The sequence below is a fragment of the Poromitra crassiceps genome (genome assembly GCF_964638095.1).
Source record: "Poromitra crassiceps genome assembly, chromosome: 5".
Classification (NCBI taxonomy): domain Eukaryota; kingdom Metazoa; phylum Chordata; class Actinopteri; order Beryciformes; family Melamphaidae; genus Poromitra; species Poromitra crassiceps.
Window position 1 is genome coordinate 30347551 of NC_139642.1, and position 25680 is coordinate 30373230.

General features: G+C 45.0%; 1 protein-coding gene across 1 annotated transcript in view; it reads left to right on the forward strand.

The window, feature by feature from the left end:
* The window catches only part of pid1 (phosphotyrosine interaction domain containing 1), a 55059-nt gene that overhangs the window by 8300 nt on the left and 21079 nt on the right, over nt 1-25680 (forward strand). The window contains exon 2 of the mRNA XM_083637585.1: nt 16571-16717. Coding sequence (XP_083493711.1) covers nt 16571-16717 — 147 coding nt within the window. The remainder of the gene's footprint in view (nt 1-16570; nt 16718-25680) is intronic.

Consider the following 25680-nt stretch of genomic DNA (forward strand, 5'->3'; position numbering starts at 1 on the left):
TATGTAAGATGTGGGGCGTGTGTCGACTGTGTCAAAGAGTTGATGATGTTTTTATTGCCAGCCGGAGATTGCCACCGCCAGGGTCTGAGGTTTGGGTCCGTTGATATACCTACTTCCTGCAAAAGAACTAACCCACCAATCACAGCATCCGAGTATTCCCTTTAGCCCCTCCTACACGCATGGCCGTCCAATCACGTGTTGGAGAAAAGGTCTTTCCTCCACTTAGGGGCTGGGCACAGACCTCCCACGGTCCTCTCTGGGTTGAGCCCATTCAGACATATTTCCTCTCATAAACGGTCCCGGGATCAGAGGAGGAGGCTGTAAACACATATAGAGGGACAGCCATAGAATGTTATACTGCCTTGTCCCTAGTCCCTACCATGCAAGGCATGGCTCCAACTGTGTCGCACATATTACTTTCATAAGATTCTAGAATAGGAGGATATGTGTTGTGTGTGTGTAGATAAGGACAGGGCAAAATAGAGCAGGAAAGAGCTGGGTGACAGGCCAGAATGACGACTGGTTTGTCAAGCATCACAATAAACTCGTCTTTATTGTTTTTTTGTCTTTGTGGAGTGAAGTTGAACTAATATATAAAGGCTGTATGAAATGCAAGGAACCTGCCTATCACCTAGCTGCCTAAGTAAGTAGGTACCTGCTTATTACTGTCGGTACGTCATTTGAATGTAGGTGACAGAGAAAGGATTCATTTCAGACGTCCTCAAGGCAGCATTGCATGCCGGGTGCAGCCAGGCGGAGTTTGTGTGTGTTGGGTGTGTGTGTGTGTGTGTGTGTGTGTGTGTGTGTGTGTTGGGTGTGTGTGTGTGTGTGCGCGTGCGTGCGTGCATGCGTGCACGCACCCATTTGTCACGCCGGCTCCCTCGGCATCATACTGGCGACGCGAAAGGTATCCCGGAGAAGAACCGTCGCACCATCTGGAGTAGGGTTGTACGATGTCTACCAACATCAACATACCAACAGCAGCAGTGGAGTAACGGAGGAGTGATGGTTGTTATTATAGGCTATTACGTCGTGTATATGATTTAGTATTTAAAGCGGCTACGAGCAACTTTTCACTGTTTCATTGGGTTGTTTTTGGCGCCCCTCTCTGAACAAAAGTGGTACTGTTTACTGTCGTAAAACTGCTGGCTGCCCGGCTCCCGACATCACAACACTCCACGCCTCCATTCATTCTCTCCTTTGACCAGTGAATGAATGAAAGACGCTCCAAGTTTATTTTTCATTTTTTACAAACCCTGCTGTTTCTCAGGATGCAGAGCGACGAGGTAATCTACCTATTTTTTGGCTACGTAATAGATTATGTCAGACGAGGATGTTGAAAAGTATTTGGAAAAACTAGTAAACTTTGTTACAGTCGCGTTCATAGTTACTGTAATAGCCAAACGTTAGCACCAAGTGAAACTCTTTAGGGCACTCGGTAATAGTAATATTGTCGAGAAAGCTAACGTTATCATCACCATTGTATCTTCAAAAATGTTGATACAAGAGGGTAAACTAGGTTTACCAAGCTCTTTGTGAAGAGGCTGAGAGTTTCTTCCAATTTCAGATCAACTGTAGGCTAAATATATCTGCGGGTAAATGGCTTCCCCAACCGTGTAACGTTACGTTATATACCACTAGACTCATTGATTACCAACAGCAACATGTAACGTATTTTGGCACGGTTGAAATGGCAAACGAAAAAGTAGCATTATCAACCAAATCTGTATTACAGTAAATGCAGCCTACACCGTGACATACTGTAACTGTATAACTCCCAGGTAACGTTACATCACGTTAGCCTTTTGCATCCATCATGCTGTGGTGCTATCTACCAGGCATACAATGGAACATACAGTAGGCTTCATTTATAACAAAAGCATACACACATGGTGTTGATTGCATTGGTCGATAGCTGAAATACAGTAACAATGAGCTCCAGTTAGCCGACGCATGGTAGCATACAACGTAAATAGCAAAATCACGTCCTCTACAGTATTTCAGAAATAAAATATACATATCACATACCTGTCTAGGAGGAAAACAGCCACTTCACCGTCTGTTTTGAAACCCTTCATATCCCGAAATTCTCTCCCATCTGCTGAATGCGCGACCTATGTTGATGCGTGTTTTATCGCGTGATTTATCATGCATCCTCTTGCGTTCTCTTTGTTGGTCGGTACGGGGAATAATCTTCCTTTTTTTCTTTGCACCGGCCACGTAATTTGCACTGGCGACGTAATCATGATCTCGCAGTTCGGCCATAACCACAAAATAACTTCCAAACAAACTGTTAGAATATAACGACGAGAGGTGTTCGCGAGAGTAGCTAGCCCCTGGTTGTAGCTAGCTGGCGTTCGCTTGTTTATGGTGCGTTGCTAGGCAGAGCCGGCGGAAGCAGGGAGCTGCCGTAAACCGTTTCGTTTCACTTCCGGTTGTAGACGGTCCGGGTGTAACATTGATGAAGCAGACAGAGACTCTATAAGCACCAAGAGAGCAAACTCCAATTCACACGGCTTTGGTGTCAGCTAATATTATAGGTAATATGTGATGCATCAATATTATAATTATACTGTTTAATAACAATAAAAAACAATAAAAAAGTTGCTCGTAGCTGCTTTAATATTGCTGTTATTAGATTGTATAATACTGTAATACTGTACTCCTAAAGGTGTGGCTTTAAATGCAGACTTGTGTGTGAGAAAAGGCTGTAAAGGCTTGTTGCAGTTTAGGATTGGCTGCACCAGAACAATACAAAAGTATCCAAAGTTGGTTACTCACCTGATTCGGTCTCTACCAAGAAGTACCAGCCTTAGGTGCCCAGCCCTAGGATTTAAAGGATAATTTCGTTTTTTTTTTCAACCTGGACCCTATATCAAGGATCAAGGAAACTTTATTGTCATATGCAGCAAGCTACAAGCTACTATATTCCACACTGTATGTGTCTAAAGGATTCATCGTGACATCATTTTTTCAAATGTACTCACCGACATAGCCTTGTTTACAGCTCGAGCAAAATCGTCAAACAACTAGAATTGTCTCCAGCACAGCGCTGTTGAGAGAGTGAAAATCCTCCCTGTTGACACAGCGCGAGCTTCCCTGTACTGCTGGTTGCCCCTCTGTCTGCTCCTCTCTCTCTCTCTCTCCTCGCCCATTTTCTCTGTCCGACAGTAAACCCCGGAGAAGAATATTCATGTATAGAGTCGTGTCCATGTTGCCACACACTATAATGACAGTTTGAAATGACGGTGGGCAATTGCCCGACTGGGTTACACTGGCAGGTGTTTGACGATATTGCTCGAGCTGTAAACAAGGCTATCTCGGTGAGTACTCAACCAATTTGAAAAAATTACGAGTCCCTTAGACACATAAAGTGTGGAAAATAGGGTCCAGGTTGAAAAAAACCCACGAAATTATCCTTTAACTCATTGAGTGCCAAGGACGGACATGTTCGTCATTTCAAATAGTAACGTAGAGTGCCAAGGACGGACATGTTCGTCAATTGCGTTTTTTGACGGTGGGGCGTCGATCAAAGCCTTCTGCCTCTGATGTACAAATATTATAGCTATTGGATGTGTCTAACCTATTTTACAGAACCCTTAGGTGGCGACAGTGCTCTCCACATAACAGAAAGGCAAGGAAAAAACAAAGAAGAAGTCGTTATGGAAACGGAAATCGCATCGCATCCGTATGCATCGATATGCTGAAGCACGTTACTGCAGCTGTGCCTGCAGCAGCCAATCTGCTCCCACAATTGAGCCGGACAGCACATCCGCACATCCACACCGTGGAGTTGTTATTATTCTCAACTAGAAGCATCGTTGCCGGTGACAAACACACGCGGAACGCTGTAAAAAAGCAGGATGTCGATGTCCCTTCACTGTGCGCACAGCAAACTCAGCAGAGAGCCACCACAGACAGGAGGAGGAGTGTGCAGTTGAGGCGAGGCGGGGCGGGGCGGGGGGGGGGGGGTGGGGGGGCACGCAGAGCAGCGCGCAACACCCAGACAGACCCAGGCAGCAGGACAGGATTGACAAACGCAAGCCAGAATATCCGATGCCCACCAGCAGCAAATCAAGACCAGCAAGAAGCTGCAACCAGCAGCGCACGCAGGGGCCAGCGCTGCTGGTTGTAGCTAAAAAATATTATTCTGACAAACAGAATTCCCTGGCCTTCACTGTTTTATTGAAGGAAATTATTTTTGAGGTGTGACTACATTAGAAAAGATTAGCTTCAGAGTCAGTGATGTGCTTGAAATGTTTAATTTCACAAAAGGCCAATTATCTCAGCTTCTAGAAAAAAATTGCTGTTTTTGGATGAATCAAGCTATCTTCTCCGGCTCATAACTAAAGAACGGAAAATGGGATCAATAAACTTTTTTTTGCAGATGATAGAATAGAGTCTCATCGTTCTTTGTGCGTGTTCAGTGTTTACATAGTAATATCACACAATATTCTGTGGGCCTCGAGAAATCACTGAAAACGCTCTGAAACTCTGGCACTGGGAGCATCCGTTCTCCAAAAGTGGCTGGCACTCAATGAGTTAATATAGGTGCACATCGATCGATGAAGTGGCCAATCGTAAACAGGTGGAAGTTGCATACATGTTTTTGTGCCTGATATTCAGACTGAATCGTCAACTCATAAACTCATTCCCTCTTCAACAGCCAAATCCACAACTGTGGAGTGGGCGTGGCTTGGAAGGTCTGGAACCAGGCTAAGGTGATGTCATACTGAATTGCTGCAACAGAAGGAGCAGATCTCTTTCTGTCTAAGTGGGTCACTTATTTCTCCTCAGATCATGATCTAATGATGATGGGCTTTCCTGGTGGTGGTTTTGTCCAATGAGAGTAGCACACACTTAGCACTGCATGGGTTCAAATCCTCATCATACTAAGCTATTACATCTCTCACTAGTCACTGTCTTCACTGTAACTATGGGAAACAAGCTAATAATACAGAGCTCAGCCTCAGACTAGTCAGATGTGTGCCCCACTGCTTCGGTTTCTGGGCATATTTTCTCCACCCTCGTAGGACTGACAACAGTTCACATTAGCCATAGTATTTCACTGCTGTGCGTCGTAGAAGTCACCAGTCCCCCAAGCTCGTAAAATGGTTGCATTTGTATAGTGACCATTGCTTGTAAATTAGGGTTTTAGCCTCTGATTTGCAAGAGGTCAACCTTAACAGGATGATCTCAGAGGTGCACAGTATAAATTCTTCTTGTCAACAGCCCTGGAGCAGTGGTTTTCAAACTTAGATTGAACATGATTTTTTTGTAAGTGTGTGTAAGTCGATAGCTGTCTGAGTGCCCTTTTAGTTGATGGTGGCAGCTCAATTTAACCTCTGGTCGTCACAAAATCCCCACGGCACACCTGGACTTGCCTCACAGTCACGCTGCCGCAGCACACCAGTTGGGAACCCCTGCCCTAGAGCCCTAGAGCATCGTCTGCACGTCTGAGCTCCATACTCCAATGTTGCAGCGATCATTTCCGTTGGAAAAGGAAAAGATGAGACACAGATGAGCTGATAACAGTCCGTGATGATGGCCTACAGTACTGTCTCGCTCTCTGCCAGCACCAGACAGTAGACCTGCAACATCTGGTACAGGCTCCACGCACTCTTTCATCTTCAAGCCCGTTACATCTGTATCTGGGTTTGCGCGTTCACATGTGCGCCAATCTAATGTTTACAAACTGTTTTGGTCTTGAGGCCTGTGTTCAGCTTGCAACCATCCTTTACTTCACTGACCATGTTGTGAGTTTACAGGTGTCCTTTTTTTTCTGGGTGTTTTCAGGTGTCATTGTTTTCTGGATTTCATGCCTTTTGGACACACACCTATCCAGTTTTCCTTCGCTCGTGTCTTTCTTTCACTTCCAGCTGTTTTGTGTTGTCCTGATCACATCCCTGTAACCCCTATTTTGTGCGTCTGAGTGGGCGTGGCAGTGACTTGTTTGACCCTGTTATGCAGGGCCTTACCGTGCGATTGACCTGAGAACCTCTCTCCTGTAGGAATGCTCCCTCAGGGGGCTCAAAGTTTAACTTACCATCTGTGACCTGTTCAACTCATCACCGCAGGAGGTAAACTCCACACCATAGCTGACACACTCCAAAGACAGCCTGCTTGATATCCCATGGGTGTGATTTTCCAAGTATCTTTCAGAATATTAGAGTATTTTTTGTGCATGCCCAATTCCCAATTACTGTATCTCCAACACAAATTATTTGAAATCATGTGCATGTTTTTCAATCATGTGCTACCAGTGGAAAAGTTAGTCATGAGCCCTGGCTAATAACGTTACCGTCTTGTGTGGATAATGTAGCAGTTGCAAATATGCCTAACATTACTACCGTTGTGCTTGTGGAACATTGTTTGATTGCAGTAACAGATCAAGTCCCTGATCGTTTGGTCGCGTCCAGCTCACACCAGCCCCAGGGAAAGCAGGCAGTTAGCTCCTGGCTCATCATGCTAACATTAGCTTATTTATCCACTTCACCACAGCCAACGCAAGCCAAAACTCAACCAAACACGCCACAATAACTTCTGCTAATTCATCCATAATCATTCCCGGCCGTCCCGGGGATGATCTGGCCGATAGATTGGCCAGTTTGCCATTTTCAAGTGACTTTTATCAGCTAAAGTTATGAAGCAACCAACACCTCCTATGCTGGCACAGTTTTAGCCAGCAGTTACTCTAATGGCCACCGGTCTCAGTAATGGCTCATTTCCACCACATGGTACTGCATTGTATAGGCTAGTATAGTATAGTATTAACTCGTCTCTATTTGAAGTAGTGTCTGCGTCCACCTCAAGTAGTACCTGCTCAATCTGCACCGCCCACAACTGGTCGTCATAGCAACACCACACAACGCTGCATGAAAGAGTTATTATTACGTTATTATGGATCCCACTGCCCTTGGGGGCAGAACACGCCCTGCGCCCGCCTACGCGGCATTCAAGCGCCGGGATTGGCCCGGAGCGAGCCGATACGCAACCGTCACATTTGTGACACCTCAGGCTCACACATACACATCACGTCACATATGTTGCTTAATGTAACATGCGGACGCTAACGTGGCTTCATTGGATCAATATCGCTCAACTGTAGCCCACCTGAAGCCACCATTCCTTTGTTCAATAACGCAAACCTTGTGAGTTCCTAAACCATGCAACCATTACAACTCTAACGTTAACGAGTTGTAAATAAATTGTAGTAGAAACTTCATTGTTTCTCTGTCGCCTTGATCAGATTTGTGCAGTGATCCCCACACACCCCTGTAATCAAACATGAGTGGAATTAACGCCTGGGCATTTGCACTGGCATCTGATGGGCAAACTCTGAGATATTACTCTTCTTGGGGTTGATGGAGGTAAACCTTGTCTCTTTTTTCTCACTGGGCTTTTGTTTGAGTCTTGCAATCAAGTCCGATTTTCTCAAGAGAAAGATCATATATTTTAGGCCATATCAGGCTATTCATAGTAATGTTATTCCATTGCAGACATATGCAACTGCGTAGGCAAACTTGAGGAGATGCTGCCTGCCATTCAGAACCTAATGTGAAATGGAAAAATACAGGGCCAGAACACTGGACACTGAGGACAGTAACTTCAGTTTAATGTTAAAACCTGAATAACGCTGGTTACCTCTTCCCATTTTTCTCATGGGGCATGAGTCTTGCACTCAAGTCAAATTGTCTGAGGATCAACATAATGTTTTTGACAATAATGTGGAACAGGCTAGCCTAATGAAAATAACAGCTTACGTTATATAACACGTCAGATTGAGCCAAGATGAAAAGCGCTACTCAGAACAGTCTGCATGGGCGCCTGCCTGGCCAATCCTGACGCTTGAATGCTGCGTAGGGCGCGTGTTCTATGGGGCAGCATAAGGGACAAATTTAAGACTACTGAGAAGCCGTCGGAGGCTATATCTTTGCAGAAGCCAGCTATGGATCTGGCCAATGATCTGCCAGCACCGGCAACTGAGAGACCGTCAGTGAGAAATTAGAAGCCGACTATTGATTTGTCTTACCTAGCAGTCCACTGGATCATCTATTGACTAGACTGGTCATTAGCTAGTCTAAGCTGGCTACTAGCTTGGAGAGGCTAGCAACCCACTGGATCATCTATTGGCTAGGCTGGTCATTAGCTTGTCTTAACTGGCTACTAGCTTGGAGAGGCTAGCAACCCACTGGATTAGTTATTGGATGGGCTGGTCATTCATTGGCTTTCCTAGGCTAGCTAACATTATATTAGCTTCTTCTTCTTCCCTCATGTTTATTAGCAAACAAGCTAAGGTGGACAGTTGGATTTTTCTTTTCATTCCATCTTTCCTAGATTTAGTCTTCTATAGATGTGACCACTACGCTGCATACTCAGACAAAGTCAATTTCTTCATATGTAATCGATGTGTAACTGTCAGTAGATGTCACCAACAACTAGCAGTAGGGCTGGCACGGATCAGAAAACCCACGGATCGGATCGCGTGATGGATTTTGAGCCACGGATCACGGATTTTTCGGATCAGCAAAAAAATATATATATCAGATTTTTTCTCTCAAAATTAGATTTTCGATTAGATTTTTTTAATACTTTTATAATTCTCTAAACATTTGTTGCCCTGCACAGCTCAAAAAATATTTTTTTCTCATAAGTGACACAATGTATGCTTTTACTCTGAAGGCAGAACGACCCAACTTCCTGTTTTAGGTGGCACTGCTATGCCTAACTTCGTGGCTGTTGCTTGCATCAGTCACATGACACGGGTACAGACCTACAGACCAGACCGCAGGTCAGTCTGGAAATATAACGTTGATGCTACGTTAAGCTACTCAGTGGCCCCACGTGTTGTTTTGTTGTTATGTGTCCTAAGGCAACATTTCACCGTCCGGTGATAATGTGTTTGTGAAACATGTGCGCGTGTGTGTGTGTGTGTGTGTTGTGGCTCTCGTTAATATCTTGTGCAGCCCGCAACACGCTGATCGCATTCCTGTGCTTTTTCAGAGGTGTTGAAATAAGTTTGTGTGACGCTGTCTTTACTTTAGTAGCCACTAGCCACAGCCTTCAGACATACTTTACAGCAGCGACAAGGGATGAGGAAGCTCACTTGTGCTTGCCATGATTATGCCTGTCTGTGTCTGGCTGCGCTGGGCGTTCGCATAGACTAACGTTAAACGTTAAATGAAACGAAAGGGGGGGGGGGGGGGTTCCGCGGACCATTGACGTTCCGAACCGCGTTCCGAACCGTGGGGGCTGATCCGTACGGGTCACGGATTATCCGTGATCCGTGCCAGCCCTAACTAGCAGCACAGCTGCTGAGCTGAGAATTTAGTTTTTATTCGAATTTCCTCATTTCACTGGGCTGATTTAAACTATCATGTTTTATTCTGATTTACAATTGGTCATCTTCCACCCATACATGTATTACATGGTCAATAAATAAATATGAACTATTGTAAGTTGGCTCTGTATTTTCCTTGTATTTCCAATAACTAATCCAGTGGGTTGCTAGCCTCTCCAAGCTAGTAGCCAGCTTAGACAAGCTAATGACCAGCCTAGCCAATAAATGATCCAGTGGGTTGCTAGCCTCTCCAAGCTAGTAGCCAGCTAAGACAAGCTAATGACCAGCCTAGCCAATAGATGATCCAGTGGACTGCTAGGTAAGACAAATCAATAGTCGGCTTCTCATTCCTCACTGACGGTCTCTCAGTTGCCGGTGCTGACAGATCATTGGCCAGATCCATAGCTGGCTTGGGCAAAGATATGGCCTCTGACGGCTTCTCAGTAGTCTTAAATTTGTCCCTTACGCTGCCCCATAGTGTTCTGCCCCCAAGGGCAGTGGGATCCATCATAGGGCCTTTAATATGAAGTCAGGGTTGTCCTGAACTCAAATATATCAGTCATTGTCAGGATCTTTTTCTTTTTTTTATCTTGCAAATAGAGATGTAACGGTATGACAATTTCACATCACGATTATCGTGACCAAAATTATCACGGTTATCGTATTATCACGGTATTCGTAAAAAATTGCTGAAAATGTTCAAAAAGTACCGAGACTCACTGAAATCATTTTACGACGTTTTATATTGAAAACTCAGACCCAAAAAGGATTGATACACTCACCGAAATCATTTCTCCAAGGCTGCACGTTTGCATCTGGGAGAAGGTTGCCAACTTTGGTTGATGATGGACAGTATTTACCATGTTTTTCAATGCACTGTAATCACGGTACCACGGTAATCACGGTACCACGGTTTTAACGATAATAAAATTTGAAACGGTAGGGTTATCGTAAGGAATTTTATCACGGTTATCATTAAAACCGGTTAGCGTTACATCCCCTACTTGCAACCCAAAATCAACTAATAATGTAATGTACCTGTCCTGACACAATTTACCGTAAATTCCGGACTATAAGCCGCACCTTTTTTCCCGTTTTTTGGCCTTTTTTGGCCCCTGCGGCTTATATAACAGTGCGGCTTATCTATGGATTTTTTCAAAAAAAAAAAAAAAAAATCTCTCTTTTTTTAGCACTATTTCTAACTATAAATCCTATATAACTATTTTAAGTTTTAATTTCCTCTCTTGCCCTCTTTTCACCACACTGTATGACACTGTATGACACTGTGTGCACTGTAAAATACAACACAGGTGGTGTTGTGTTATGTTGTTTTGTTGAAATGTTAATAAATGGGAGCTTCCTCTACAATCCCCTCTGTGCATGAACCCTTACATATGGTAATTAAACATTAAAACAAAAAAACAAAAAAAAACAAAAAACATTAAAACACCCGCGGCTTATAGTCCGGTGCGGCTTATATAAGAAAAAAATAGTCAACTTTGAAGGTGCGGCTTATACACCGGTGCGGCTTATAGTCCGGAATTTACGGTAGTTGGATGTTTTATAAGGCTAAAACCTCTTTGGGGGCACAAAACATTCCGCTATGCAGGAAAAAGCCTGAAAATATGATACAGTTATAGGCTCCCCCTGTAACATGCCAAATACATAGCTATTTCCCTGCCCATGTCACTAAAGAAAACACATGTCATTCAGTGTTTTGAAAAGGTTCCTCTGAAGCTATCAAGTGTGGGCACCATTTTTTGGGGAGAAGTCATGTGCTTCACTCAAGCATAAAATGCATACCAACACTGACAAGGGAATCCTCAGTAGTTCCTGTAAATATGGTGTACCTTTCAGAAACACATGTCACATTAAAGTATGAAATCCATCTTAGGCTGTTGGTGAACAGCCCAGCTGTGAACCAGACAACCCAGTGCATGGCTTCCAGTTCCTCAGAGAGAACACCCTTGGGTGTTGGGTGTCAGAGTATCGAACCCTGACATCGCTTTCTCCCGTAACTCCGAAAGTTCGTTTAAAACTGAAATGAAACACTTGCATCGTCCTCTCCTGTACGTATGGCCCGTGAAAAACCCCATTTAAATTGCCTTGTATAATTGCCTAGGCGTCAATCTCAAAACAAGTCTGGTTTTCATAATCCTGAGAAGGGGACTTTATTTGGAGATTTGAGAGAGGTTTCCTTCTGACAGCAGCCATTGTCTAGCGTTCAGGTCTGGAGTGCAGACTCAAGTCTTGTCCAGCCGAGCCCACACTGGTGAAGGCAGCCGAGCCCACACTGGTGAAGGCAGTGAGCCCACACTGGTGAAGCCGGCCGAGCCCACACTGGTGAAGGCAGTGAGCCCACACTGGTGAAGGCAGTGAGCCCACACTGGTGAAGCCGAGCCCACACTGGTGAAGCCGGCCGAGCCCACACTGGTGAAGGCAGAAACGAGCCCACGCTGGTGAAGGCAGAAACGAGCCCACGCTGGTGAAGGCAGAAACGAGCCCACACTGGTGAAGCCAAGCCCACACTGGTGAAGCCAAGCCCACACTGGTGAAGGCAGCCGAGCCCACACTGGTGAAGCCGAGCCCACACTGGTGAAGCCAAGCCCACACTGGTGAAGGCGGCCGAGCCCACACTGGTGAAGGCAGAAACGAGCCCACACTGGTGAAGCCAAGCCCACACTGGTGAAGCCAAGCCCACACTGGTGAAGGCAGCCGAGCCCACACTGGTGAAGCCGAGCCCACACTGGTGAAGCCAAGCCCACACTGGTGAAGCCAAGCCCACACTGGTGAAGCCAAGCCCACACTGGTGAAGCCAAGCCCACACTGGTGAAGGCAGCCGAGCCCACACTGGTGAAGCCGAGCCCACACTGGTGAAGCCGAGCCCACACTGGTGAAGCCGAGCCCACACTGGTGAAGGCCGCCGAGCCCACACTGGTGAAGCCAAGCCCACACTGGTGAAGGCGGCCGAGCCCACACTGGTGAAGGCAGAAACGAGCCCACACTGGTGAAGCCGAGCCCACACTGGTGAAGGCAGAAACGAGCCCACACTGGTGAAGCCGAGCCCACACCGGTGAAGCCGAGCCCACACTGGTGAAGCCGAGCCCACACTGGTGAAGCCGAGCCCACACTGGTGAAGGCAGAAACGAGCCCACACTGGTGAAGCCGAGCCCACACCGGTGAAGCCGAGCCCACACTGGTGAAGCCGAGCCCACACTGGTGAAGCCGAGCCCACACTGGTGAAGGCAGAAACGCTCCCAGACAGTCAGAAATAGAATCAATAACAGCAGTAACTTGATGAGGAGACATTTGGGGGCTAGAGGGGAAAAAATTTAATTCAGTGTCAATATTATGCATAAGATTCCAGCGTTATTCCGCAGGCATCCCTCCGCTCAAGCCTTTTGCTCCTGGTGGGGGGTGGAGGGTGCCTCTCTTCCCCCCCCCCCCCCCTGCATTACCCCCTCCCAGCAGCGGGGCCAACCACAGGAATGCGAGCCGCTGTCAGGAAGCTGTAAAGTGCTGACGCGGAGGTCAGCGAGCGTTTACACACATGTGGCTTTACTTTCACAACTCCTTCACCTCGCCTTTTCTCCCACTCGCGCCTTCATCTTGTTTAATCTTCGCTTTCTCTTCCTCTCTGCTGACCCTCTCCTCTCTTTTTGTTTCCTTCTCAACGTGAAGGTCCACCGTGGTGAGTGTGCCTGTGGTCCCAACGGTCCAAGCACGACTGCATGGTGACTCGGTGGTTAGCGCTGTCGCCTCCTCACAGCGAGAAGGTCCGCGGGTTCGAACCCCGATCCTTTCTGTGTGGAGTTTGCATGTTCTCCCCATGTTCCTGTGGGTTTCCTCCTGAGTTAACATGGCGGCAGGCCTGGATGCAGAGGCTTGGCTCTCCCTGGAGTGACTAAATTTCATTGCACAGCTGTTCAATGACAATAAAAGCATTCTGCTTCTTCTTCTTCTTCTTCTTGGCCCTGATCTCTATCTTAGAGGACATTCTCTGCAGCACCATCAAGATGGAAGTTGGTGTGCTCATGGGTCTGGTGGGGTCGGGCCTATTATTCGGTTGGAGCACAGTGAAGCGTGACATCATGTTCAATAATTCATACTCTTTCCTTACATCACAGTCACAGCCAGGTAACGGGTAACTAGTCAGATAATTGTTGGTTGTAATTGAATTATATATTATCATGTCAGTGGAGGGGATTCAGCGGAGTTCAGGTGAGTTCAGGAGGAGGTAGTGGGGTTTGTGGCGGTGTTGGTAGGGTCCTTGGTGGAACGGGCTTACGGGCCTTGTTTGTGAGGCTGACGGCAGTTGGAAAGAAGCTGTTCTTGTGGCGAGAGGTTCTGATCTTGACAGACCTCGGTCTCTTGCCGAGGGGGAGTGTTCTGAAGAGCTCGTTGCCAGGGTGGGAGGGGTCGGCCATGATCTTACGAGACCGCTTCAGTGTTCTGGCTGCATGCAGGTCCTGAAGGGATGGCAGGTTGCCTCCGATCACCTTCTCAGCACAGTGGATGATGCGCTGCAGTCTGTTAATGCCCTTGAGAGTGGCAGCAGCATACCAGACGGTGATGCGGTGATGAGGTTGCTAAATCCCTACACTGGAACAGATGATTTATTGGCTGTGATGGTGATAACTATATCCAGTTTGTAGATGACAAAGTAGAAACTGGATATTAACAAATCTACTTGAAGATGTTTGGGGAAGCGATCTGCTTGGCTTTAAGGAACAACTTGTTCCTTGACGTTCCAAAAATTGATGTTGGTCTTTTTTGGCAAGATTGTCCATTTTCATTGCCTGAAAAAATGTTGACCATCTGCTGCAAAATAACAGAACATAGGTCATTCTGAGAAAAGTAATGAAAAAAGTCTAATCCAAACACGTCAAATTAATATTCCATTTTTGTTTAGACAATTTTTTTGTCATTTCTACTTTATGTAGTAGAGAGGGACCAATAATAAAGCAGAGGAAGGGAGGGAATTATGTCCAAGATAAGCTCTCAAGCCAGACTCAAATCTCATAAATCTCCCAACATGTCACGTGCCTCATTCCCCTGAGTCGCCATTGGCTTATTATAAAAAAAAACAAGTTAAGAATGGTCTGGCAACTTCCCGACATCGCAGAAAGGTCATCCAGGAAAGCTGCCGAGTAAGAGACAAACTAACAAATCGATATAAAAAACACGAGATACAACACACACACGCAGATGCAGCCGACATCAAAACACTCATCGCTTTGTGGAGAAGAATTTGATGTTAGGATTGAACTGATTGTGTATAAGCAGTGCTGTGTGATCTCTAATAACGGAGGCCAGGCCACAGACACAAGGCCCGGCAGAAATACCACAGACCTGCCTTCTTCTGCTCAACTTGTGAAAGTCCTGATTTCATTGGCCCTTCAGCTTTGTCTTCACTGTGTAGAGGAAGCCCAGAAATTCCACACGGCCAGAACCAACATGTGGTTCTGTTCGGCCTTATGAAACCCCGGCGGTGGATTGTAGTATGAGAGCAGGCATCCAGGCGGGCTCTCGTCTCCTGTTTTGACGGAGGCTTCACACGCAGGGAGGGAAGCACTCAGTCTCCGCTCATCTGCTCTCCACATTCAGCAGACAGATCCTCCGTCACCATCTCTAGACCATCACCACCACCTCTTTTCTACATGCTTAAGTGTGACATTCATTTGTCTTCAATTTAACAGTTTCAAACAAGCCATTGTGAATAAAGCATTTATTTGAAATTCAATTATATATATATACATATATAAATATACACACACATATATATATATATATATATATATATATATATATATATATATATATACACACACACACACACACGTCATATATATACATATATACATATATATATATATATATATATATATATATATATATATATATATATATATATATTAGGGGTGGGGGAAAAAATCGATTCACCTAAGTATCGCGATTTTTAATGTCACGATTTTTTGGATCGATCTTTTATTCCAGAATCGATAATCGCAAATTAAAAAAAAAAAAAAATTTTTTTTTTTTTTTTTTTTTTTTTTTTTTTTTTTTTGGGTGCTTGCAGTCAGGCCACTCACTGAACAGCAGGCCAGGCGCCACCTACTGGTTTACTAGTGGTTTTATTACTTTATTAGTTAGTCTGAAGTAATAATTACACTTCAGGGTTAAAGTGGGTGCATCTCATTGTAAAATTGGACCCAAATCTGGCTTCAAACGGCCCAAATTTCACGCGCGTTGGCCCATATCGGCCTGGCCTGCTTGGTATCTAATGCCCGGCCTGAATTATGATCCCAGTCCGCCCCTGTTTTTAACTATATCGCCCAGCCCTACTCATGATATATAATATACAGTCTCTAGTGTATGATTCAACTTTTCCCATGTTCTAATCTAGTGTAAAAAAGCAAACAAACTGAAAAAATAAAAGAAAAAAATAAACAAAAATCGCAATAAATCGTAATATCGAATCGCAATAATCGTAGAATCGCAATAATCGTGAATCGCAATATATATCGAATCGGCACCAAAGTATCGTGATAGTATCGAATCGGGAGATAAGTGAATCGGCACAGCCCTAATATATATATATATATATCCCTCTATATATATATATATATATATATATATATATATATATATATATATATATATATATATATATATATATAATAAAAAAAAAATCTAATTTTCTTGAAGCACATTTTGATCTGCAGTCAAACAGGGTGCAGCTCTCTTGCCTCAGGTTAACAGTGTACACTATTAAGTGCCTCATTACTTCCAAGGTGCTGCCAGATGTTCTTGTTGCAAATATTGCACTGTGTATTGTCACTCACTTTTAGTCAAATGTAGCAGATTTTGGAATATTTCTGCAAACTGTTTAGTGACATGGACACGTTTATTTATCTTTTGGTCTGTGGCAGCCGACAGTAGCAAGCCAATCAACAGATGAACTAGCATAAGCATTATAGCACCAAGCTTTGGCACATAATCTTTTAACATGACATGATCAGTATATCCAGCCTGGCCATGGCCCATGGCCCCAAGCTTGTCTTCTTGTCTGTCTGTCTGTCTGTCTGTCTGTCTCTCTCTCTGACTGGTATTTGTGATGTTTTGACTTAGCTGTTTGGCTAAGGTTGGACACAATCTGTACATGTGATGCCCTGTCTGGGTACTGTAAGTCAAAAGCACTCAGTGTTCTTCTCTGTCTCCCTCCCTCAGCACTTCCAGACCATGCTGAAGACCAAGCTAAATGTGCTGACACTGCGGAAGGAGCCGTTGCCCACGGTGATCTTCCACGAACCCGAGGCCATCGAGCTGTGCTCCACCACACCGCTGGCAAAGAGCAGGACCCATGCTGGATACAAGGTAGGATCATACAAACGCTATAGCCCAGGGGCGGGCCATAGTCACTTACATCAAGTAAGCGAAGGGCCACACATTGGACATCATACCTGACAACACTCCTGAATTTTGCAGGAGTCTCCCTAATTTTAACCCTCTCTCCCGCTGTGATTGGTCATAATACACACACATCACACACATAAACACATGTTGGGGGCTGGATTGAGATGGTCCAGGGGCCCTCGGGCCGCATTTTTCCCATGCGTGCTATTACCCGCTAATCCAAAGCCCATGCCCAAACCCTCAGTCAGTAAGGTAGGATCATACAAACCCTATAGCCACTAATCCAAACCCTCAATCAGTAAGGTAGGATCATACAAACTAGGGATGTTCATCAATTATCGAAAATCGATAATTGATCGTTAAGGAATTGAATCGATCATGTGGAATTTGGATCGATTATTGTTATTATTATTATTATTATTATTATTATTTTTATTTTTTTGCGGACTAGGTTTGGGTGGAATTCGTTCCTCCTCGCCCCACTCCATTGCACAGCCGACTAACGTGAGGTGGAGCTTCATATAGTCTCTAGTTTTCTGGCTGGGCACGGGCCTTTGTGCCAACAAAACTGTTTTAAACATGGGGAACTCACACCGGCATGTGCCGGGGACACAAACAAACGCACCCAGCGGTCTGCGGACCTCAGTGAGGCTCAGGCCTGTTGATTTGACTCTTGTGCTGTCAGCTAAGCTGGAAGACGCCGATTGCCTTACATCATGTAACCTGACATGTAACATGTTTGTTTACCTGGCCACAGCGCTGGTGTCTGATATTCTTACTACACAGCGGCATCGCCATTATAGCTGGCCGAGAACGCGCAACGTTATTACCAGACCAGAGTAAAAAAAAAAATATACCGGTATATATATATTATTATTATTATTATTATGCTATCGATAATCGATAATTGATCGTTAATTTTTCCCGATTTTCGATTATGGAAATTTTTCAAAATGAACATCCCTAATACAAACCCTATAGCCACTAATCCAAACCCTCAATCAGTTAGGTAGGATCATACAAACACTACAGCCACTAATCCAAACCCTCAGTCAGCAACAGCAGTAATCGAATCATAATCAAATCATTTTTCTTTCTTTTGTTTGCCAAGGTTTTCTCTTTTTTTATTTTGACACACAACTTCTATATTCATTAATTCATTTCCACTGGGTATACACTCCCCACCCCATTACTTTTTGAGGTTGTAGTGTTATCCTAATCGTCCTTGAATAATTATATTGAGTGTGTGTGTGTGTGTGTGTGTGTGTGTGTGTGTGTGTGTGTGTGTGTGTGTGCGTGCGCCCCTGCGCGGGCACATGCACTGAGTGCGTGTGTTTTGGCATGGGTGTGTTTGTTTTCCTCCTTTCCCTGGCTCTGGTAAGTGTCAGATGTAGAGTTTGATCCAATGAGCTGTTTGACTCACAGCCTATTCTCTCTTCGCTGCCCTCAACACCAAAACAAACAGGGCTATAGATTAAAATAGCAGGCATGCTCTGTTATTACAGATAACACTTCCAACCGTGTGTTGCGTGCGTTGCCTGTTGCAATAGCAGTGTAAACATCACAACACGCACCCAGAAGACTGTGCGCATGTGTAAGTCAACTTTCAACGGTGTGTGTTTTTACACGTTTTGCAGTTTCATTGTTTTACAATAATTTTCATATACCATTAACAAGCATGTCTGAAAAAAGGAATTGAAGCTTTTCCAACTATCCACACAACTAGCAAAAACATTTCAAATTTGGCAGTTGTGTTATAATGTTAGGGGGGGAAATAATTCCCTTTAGAAATGATTGCCAATAAACACTGACATGTGGCACACACAGACCCAGTGCTGTTTGTCGTTGATCGTGGTCTGTGTTTGTTGGATCACTGTACAGAGGAGCTTACACACACACACACACACACACACACACACACACACACACACACACACACACACATCACACACACACATCACACACACACACACACACACACACACACACACACACACACACACACACACACACACACACACATCACACACACATCACACACACACACACACACACACACACACACACATCACACACATACGCATACAGACATATGTACAGATCCTTTCCAAAAAATTTGAATATCATGGAAATACCATGGATGATCGTGGGCTTCAGCGGATTGTCAACCAAAGACGATGTAAAAATTTGGTGGAGATTCAGAGGGAGTGGACTGAGGCTGGAGAGTCAGTCATAACTGAGAAGTAACTGCTGATTTTCTTCACACTATTCTAATTTCTTGAAATACTGTTTTGGGGGTTTTCTGGAGCTGTAGGCCAAAATTATGAAAAATGAAACAAATAAAGGCTAGAAATATTTTACTTTGTGTGTAATGAATCTATAATCTATGAAAGTTTCACTTTTTGAAAGGAATTATGGAAAAAAACTAACTTTTCCATGATATTCACATTTTTTAGAAAGGATCTGTATATGCGTGCACACGTTTGACATTGAAAAAATCTCACGGCACACCGCCATCCCTAATGTTACAAAACAAAACATCATAGTCCAGAGGCTTTTCCCTCTTCAAATGTTTATCCATCTTTGTTGTTAGCATTGTCACTTGTTCTAACTGCGCCGCCGCCTACCCGCATCTCTTTCTCTTCCATTCTTTCAAATCAACAAGGGCTGAGTTTCCCAACAAAGAAGCTTCTTAAGAGTTAAGAAGCTTCTTAAGGAGTTAAGAAGCTTCTTAAGGAGTTAAGAAGGCTCCAAAGAAGTGTTTCCCAAACGCCTTCTTAACAGTCGAGAAAAATAAAAAAAATAGAAGGCTCTTAAGAAGCATCTTAACTGGAGCGGCTCACTTGATGGCACTCTGAGCCCAGCAGTGGGCCACGACTCAGTGGTTGAGAAACACTGTTAACACCTAATCATGGTCATGTTAAACTTTATTAAACATTATTTATTTCAGACATGGACTGCAGTTCAAATTGCTTTATATACACAGCATACAACAAAACAGAGAAACACTACAGAATTTAAGCGACCTTGGGTTCTGTGAAAGGTGCTATATAAATCCACAACATTATAAAAGTAATCCATTCTGATTAGAGGAATATAGCCTACGGTAAAACATTTAAAACACAAGTAACCATACATACAGGGGAGATTTTCAAGTGTTCCCTAATTTTAAACACTAAAGGGTACATGAAAGAAAGGAAAAAGGGAAAAACACAAGAGGAACAGTGGACACAAGTATCTCCTTTTGCCTGACGCGGCTGGATCTGCCAGTGTTTTGTCATTAAGAAGGTGTTAAGAAGGCTCCAGACCCTTCTTACAAAACCTTCTTAACGAAAGATCATCTTAGCGCTAAGAAGCTTTTGGGAAACGCAGCCTTCTTAACGGAGGATAATTGGAAGATAATTTTAGGCTAAGAAGCAATCGGGAAACGCGTTGGCTTCGTTGGCTTCTTACGGGAGCCTTAAGAAGGGTCAAAGAAGCTTCTTAGCGCTAAGAAGCTTTTGGGAAACGCATGCCTTCGTAAAGAAGCAATTGGGAAACGCGTTTGCTTCTTAAGGGGGCCTTAAGAAGGGTTGAATTAGCTTCTTAGCGCAAAGAAGCTTTTGGGAAACCCAGCCATGGTCAATTATACTAATCGTGCTATACTGCCACCCACAGGCATAGAAGAGTACTCTCTTCCATGCCTGTGGGTGAGCTGTTTGAAATCAGTTCTCTGGTTTTGGGGCAAACGTATTCATTTGTAATCTTTATGGACAATTCCCCCGTCAATTCCCCACGTCACACCTGACCATCTCTCATGGCACACAGGTTGAAAAACACTGCTCTAGCCAACGAAGAGTCCAGAAGTGCTGAGGCTTCAACAGCACTTCCCAAAAGCTCCAGCAGGCCAAATGTGAAAATGAAGTGAAACTCCATAGGGCAGCCTTTACTGGCAGGGCAGAGGGGCCTGGTCTGGCCGGGAGAGTGAGAGACTCGGACGAGACGTAGGGACACACTAGTTCACACATGGGCAAAATGCGGCCCTCAATCCGGCCCCCCAACGTCCTCAGAGAAAAACAAAACAACAACCCCCAAAAACTCAATAAAGGGCAGAATTATGTTAATAAATCTCATCTGCTACAGCCATAGGGGTTGAGGCGATGTCTCATCATAGACGCTGGGTTAGCTGGCTGCGGCGTGGTCAGGGTGGGGTAAATCCCCCCATTCTATCCATTCAGCAAAGTTAGAATTTAGCTACTAGCCCAGCCCAGGCAGACACGATCGGGGATTTGACCACTGCAGTAAACGCACATCTGAACAGACGTCTTGTGTTCTGCTCTGCAATCCCCAAACCTGTAGTTACAGCCGCAGCACCTTCCTTTGGTGAGTCAGCCCATTGAGATATATGGGTGGTTTTACCCCACTCGCGCGCCAGCCGTATAACATTTTGTGGGCATTCCCAGACTGTCTCTATTGGATTTGTATCACTATTATATTGGGAGATTAACAAGAAATGACCAATCACAACGGGAGAGAGGGTTAAAAATAGTGAGTGTTGGCAGGAATAATCTCCAATGTGTGGCCCTTCGCTTACTTGATGTAAGTCAGTATGGCCCTCTGGAAAAAAATGTTGCCCACCCCTGCACTAGTTGGTATGCTGGGTTTTCCCTGGCTCAACGTCAGGCAAAGGTAGGAACTCGGCAAGCATGCATGATGTGTATGTGTAGAGTATGTGCCTTCTTCTCTCCCACGCTCACCCCCGTTACTGTAGCCAGTACATCTTTAACTTGATAAAGTAAGGACAAACAGTACCGTATTGAAAATATTGAATCCAATAGATGAACACTTTCATACAAAACAGAATTATTAATATGTTCCTATGAAACACAGGAAGAAATGTGGTCAGAATCATGGCTTTGCCATTTATGATGACGGTGATATTGTTACGGGACTTACCACAAAACTTTGTCAACGTTTGCCTTTTCATCGAAGGTTTAAAATATAAGCTACACTAGTCAAATTAACTTCCTCGTGTGGGCGTATAGTGTGGTAGGCTAGTTTCAAGCATGGGTTCACCTTTTCCGCATGAGTTGGCGTTTGTGGCTCCTTCCATGTAATCCGCTGGCGGTGAAGTGTGAAGCTGCTTTCAGCACCGTTTACAGTCCCAACTCAAGCCACACAGGCAAACTATAGGAACTATTAAGATAACACTACAGCACCCCCTCTGGATTGCTATCGCTACTGCGTGTTATTAAAAGAAACGCAACACTGATGGAGCTTTACCGTGCACACTGCAGCCATTGTAATGAGTATATTTACACTTTTTCTTTTTTGCTGACACTGGGCATATTTTCTTTTACCAAGGCAGCACAGTAAGTGACCCAGGCGGCCATCTTGGAATGTGCATGCAGGAGAAACCCTGATGTGGCCGAGCGAGGCCTGTGGGGACAGACAGAGACATAATACAATACATTTATTCACATAGAGCAGTGGTTCTCTCAACATGGGGTCCAGTGACCACCATGGGTCCTTGATGGAGAGGGAAATCCAGGGGGTCCCCAGCAAATTGATGAATTGGTAAACTTCACCTTTATTTCATTTACCATCAGTTAACACTAATATACAAGAACGGCTGTTTTTTCATATACGGTATATAATTTCACTGTTACCTCTCTGTAGAGTACCTACAATACAGATAGTCCAGATTCTGGACACAATATAAAATATAAAAAAAAGAAGAGAGAAAATCTCATCAAACAGGGGTCTGTGGCCCTATTGTTGACTAAATTGCGGGTGTGTGCAGTCATCAGTAGCTACAGCACATGCACACTGCACACAGCGCATGCAAACGCAGGCAAACCAGGAAGTAACTTTGGTTATACTCTGTTAGTTCAGTTACTCTTTGTTTAGTTCTCGATGTGTACCATAGACTGCCATTGTAGCGCTAAGCTAAGTAGCAGTGAGGTCTCTACCGCAGTTTGTACTGCACGCAGATTGAACATAAAGCCATGTACATTCTAGTTTTAATATCGGCAATATGGTAAATGGCCTAAACTCTCGAAATGTTGGCGTATCCCTTTAAAGCCCACAGAGCGGCGGGAAGACGGAGCCTTTGGTCAGAGTGTGTGTGTTAGTGGCTTGCCATCAGTGTGTGTGTAGGTGTGTGTGTGTGTGTTAGTGGGTTTGCCCTCAGTGTGTGTGTGTGTGTGTGTGTGTGTGTGTGTGTGTGCGTGCGCGTGTGTTTGCCCTCAGTGTGTGTGTGTGTTAGCGGGTTTGCCCTCAGTGTTTGTGCATGCCAGTAGATTTCCCAGACTGCTGGCGCTGGTGGGCTGAGGGGGCTGTACTCAGTGGCCCTCTCTGTCAAGTGTGAATACCTCTAGCCACTCACTGCCCCCCCCCCCCCCCCCCCGCCCCACACACACACAGCCATCCTCTGCCCTCCATACCTCTGTACGCGCTGCTCTTTCCAATGTTCCTGAGGGAGCCAAAAACCCGGTTGCCATGGATACCACTACAGCTAGTCATCAGAATACCAGCCACAAAGAAAAACTTCATTTCCTTCCATCTGTCTGCTGCTTTCTTCTATGTATGTGTGTCTGCATCTGTTGACCTGCGTGACTTCCCGTCTGTCTGATTCACTACCTGCCTGTCTGTCTGTCTGTCTGTCTGTCTGACTGACTGTCTGTCTGTCTGTCTGTCTGACTGACTGTCTGTCTGACTGTCTGTCTGACTGTCTGTCTGTCTGTCTGTCTGTCTGTCTGTCTGACTGACTGTCTGTCTGTCTGTCTGTCTGTCTGACTGACTGTCTGTCTGACTGACTGACTGACTGACTGTCTGTCTGTCTGTCTGTCTGACTGACTGACTGTCTGTCTGTCTGTCTGACTGACTGAGTGACTGACTGTCTGTCTGTCTGTCTGACTGACTGACTGACTGACTGACTGACTGTCTGTCTGTCTGTCTGACTGAGTGACTGACTGTCTGTCTGTCTGACTGACTGAATGACTGACTGACTGACTGACTGTCTGTCTGTCTGACTGAATGACTGACTGTCTGACTGACTGTCTGACTGACTGACTGACTGTCTGACTGACTGACTGACTGACTGACTGACTGACTGACTGACTGACTGACTGAATGTCTGCATTCTGACTCCTCTGCAAGGCCTCGCGCTACCACTGTCCACCCTCGCTGTGTGTTTTGAAACGGAGGGGACAGAGAAAACTGAGGAAAGAGTTAATAGTCATTTTGCGCTCCTCCCTTCCTTCCTGGTTTGTTTCTGTATGGTACAATACGACACCATTTATTGTCCCTGAGGACACTTTTATATTCCTCCTCTCCCTGCCTCCCTCTTTGCTCTGCTCCCTCACGCCGTCCTCCCCCAGACCCCAGTTGACAGGCAGGCAGGAAGGCTGACTGAGCGGCGCTGTCCTTCTGCCAAAGCTAACAGCTAGCCAGGATGAAAGGCCACCTCTCACTGCCACTGCATCATGGCCTGCTGCTGTCAAAGCCCTGCACTCCACATCCATTCAGAAAATTAGCTTCATTGCATTTTTCAACCATGCTAGCTCAGTCATGCTCCATGGCTGTTGCTAAATGTCTTTGGATTCTGCTCAAAAAACACATTATTATGCATTTACCACTTCTTTCTTGTATGTCAAGTCTCTCCACATCTCATATTCTAGTGTAGTAGGCCCAAGTACAGTAAGCAATACGCCTAGTCTCTCTCTCCTGTTCTGTTCTCTTGTGATTGGTGTTTCCATTTTTACTACCCAGAGTTTTCAGGCTTGAACCCTGTTTAGCCAAGTTAATGCTGTGTGTGTGTGTGTGTGTGTGTGTGTGTGTGTGTGTGTGTGTGTGTGTGTGTGTCTGTGTGTGTGTGTGTGTGTGCTCTCATATGTAGGTGTGTGTGCTTGTGGGCCCGTCGCTGCACATGTGTATTGTGTACAAACCAACACAGCTGTCTGTCTCAGGGCCACCTCTCCTTGACAGCAGCACAGCGGTGATGCAGTTGGTAGCCATGTGTTAGCATGGTAGCCATGTGTTAGCATGGTAGCCATGTGTTAGCATGGACAGAGAACAGAGATCAGGAGGACTGAACATAATCTCTAGCTTGGCTCTTAGCTCTGACTTCCTGAGTGGTTACACACAGTGGCTTTATCACAGCAGTCAACATAACTTATGTTTAATGCCCACATACATGCTGGCTAGGTTCCTTCGCTCAGCAGAAATGTGGCATTATCGATTGTGGCGATCAAACCAGCAACCATTCAGTTACGAGACAGATTCCCCAGCAAAAATGCTGCCATTTTGCCAACATGAAAATAAATCAAATTAAATAAATACAGTAGCGCATTCATCCTTTGAATTGGCTTGCTTCCATTTTTCAGTTGGCTCTGCGTCTGAAAACACGTTATCTGGCTGCTGCACAGTGGAAGGCAGATGAGTGATAGCGCCGTGCGTCTCTCCCGGCCTGGCGTCATTCACAGCAGCGGACCTATCACAGCTTTATCTTATCTGCCAGCCAGAGAAGCTCTGTGTCTCCCTCTGTACTTTGTATTGTGATGTCAGTACTGGACGTGCTGCAGAGAACAGAACACACAGTTATGATTAGGAAACACGTGGAGGGTGAGATGACCAGGGTCTCCTTGTCTGCGCAGAGTATCTGTGTTCCTGTGTGATGGCGCCTTTTTATCAGTGTTATTGGTGTGTGTGTGTGTGTGTGTGTGTGTGTGTGTGTGTGTGTGTGTGTGTGTGTGGGACTCTTCTTCTCCTGCCTGCACTGTCGCTCTCTTAGCCAATTTGATGCAACTGGAGGAATGTGATGCTACAGCGTGGGTTTGTTCATTGGCCCTCCACCCGAATGGAAAAAAGAACATGATATACACATTATCTCCCAAACTCCAGTTTCAAATTTGAAATACAGCTATTCTTCTTCTTGAGCTATT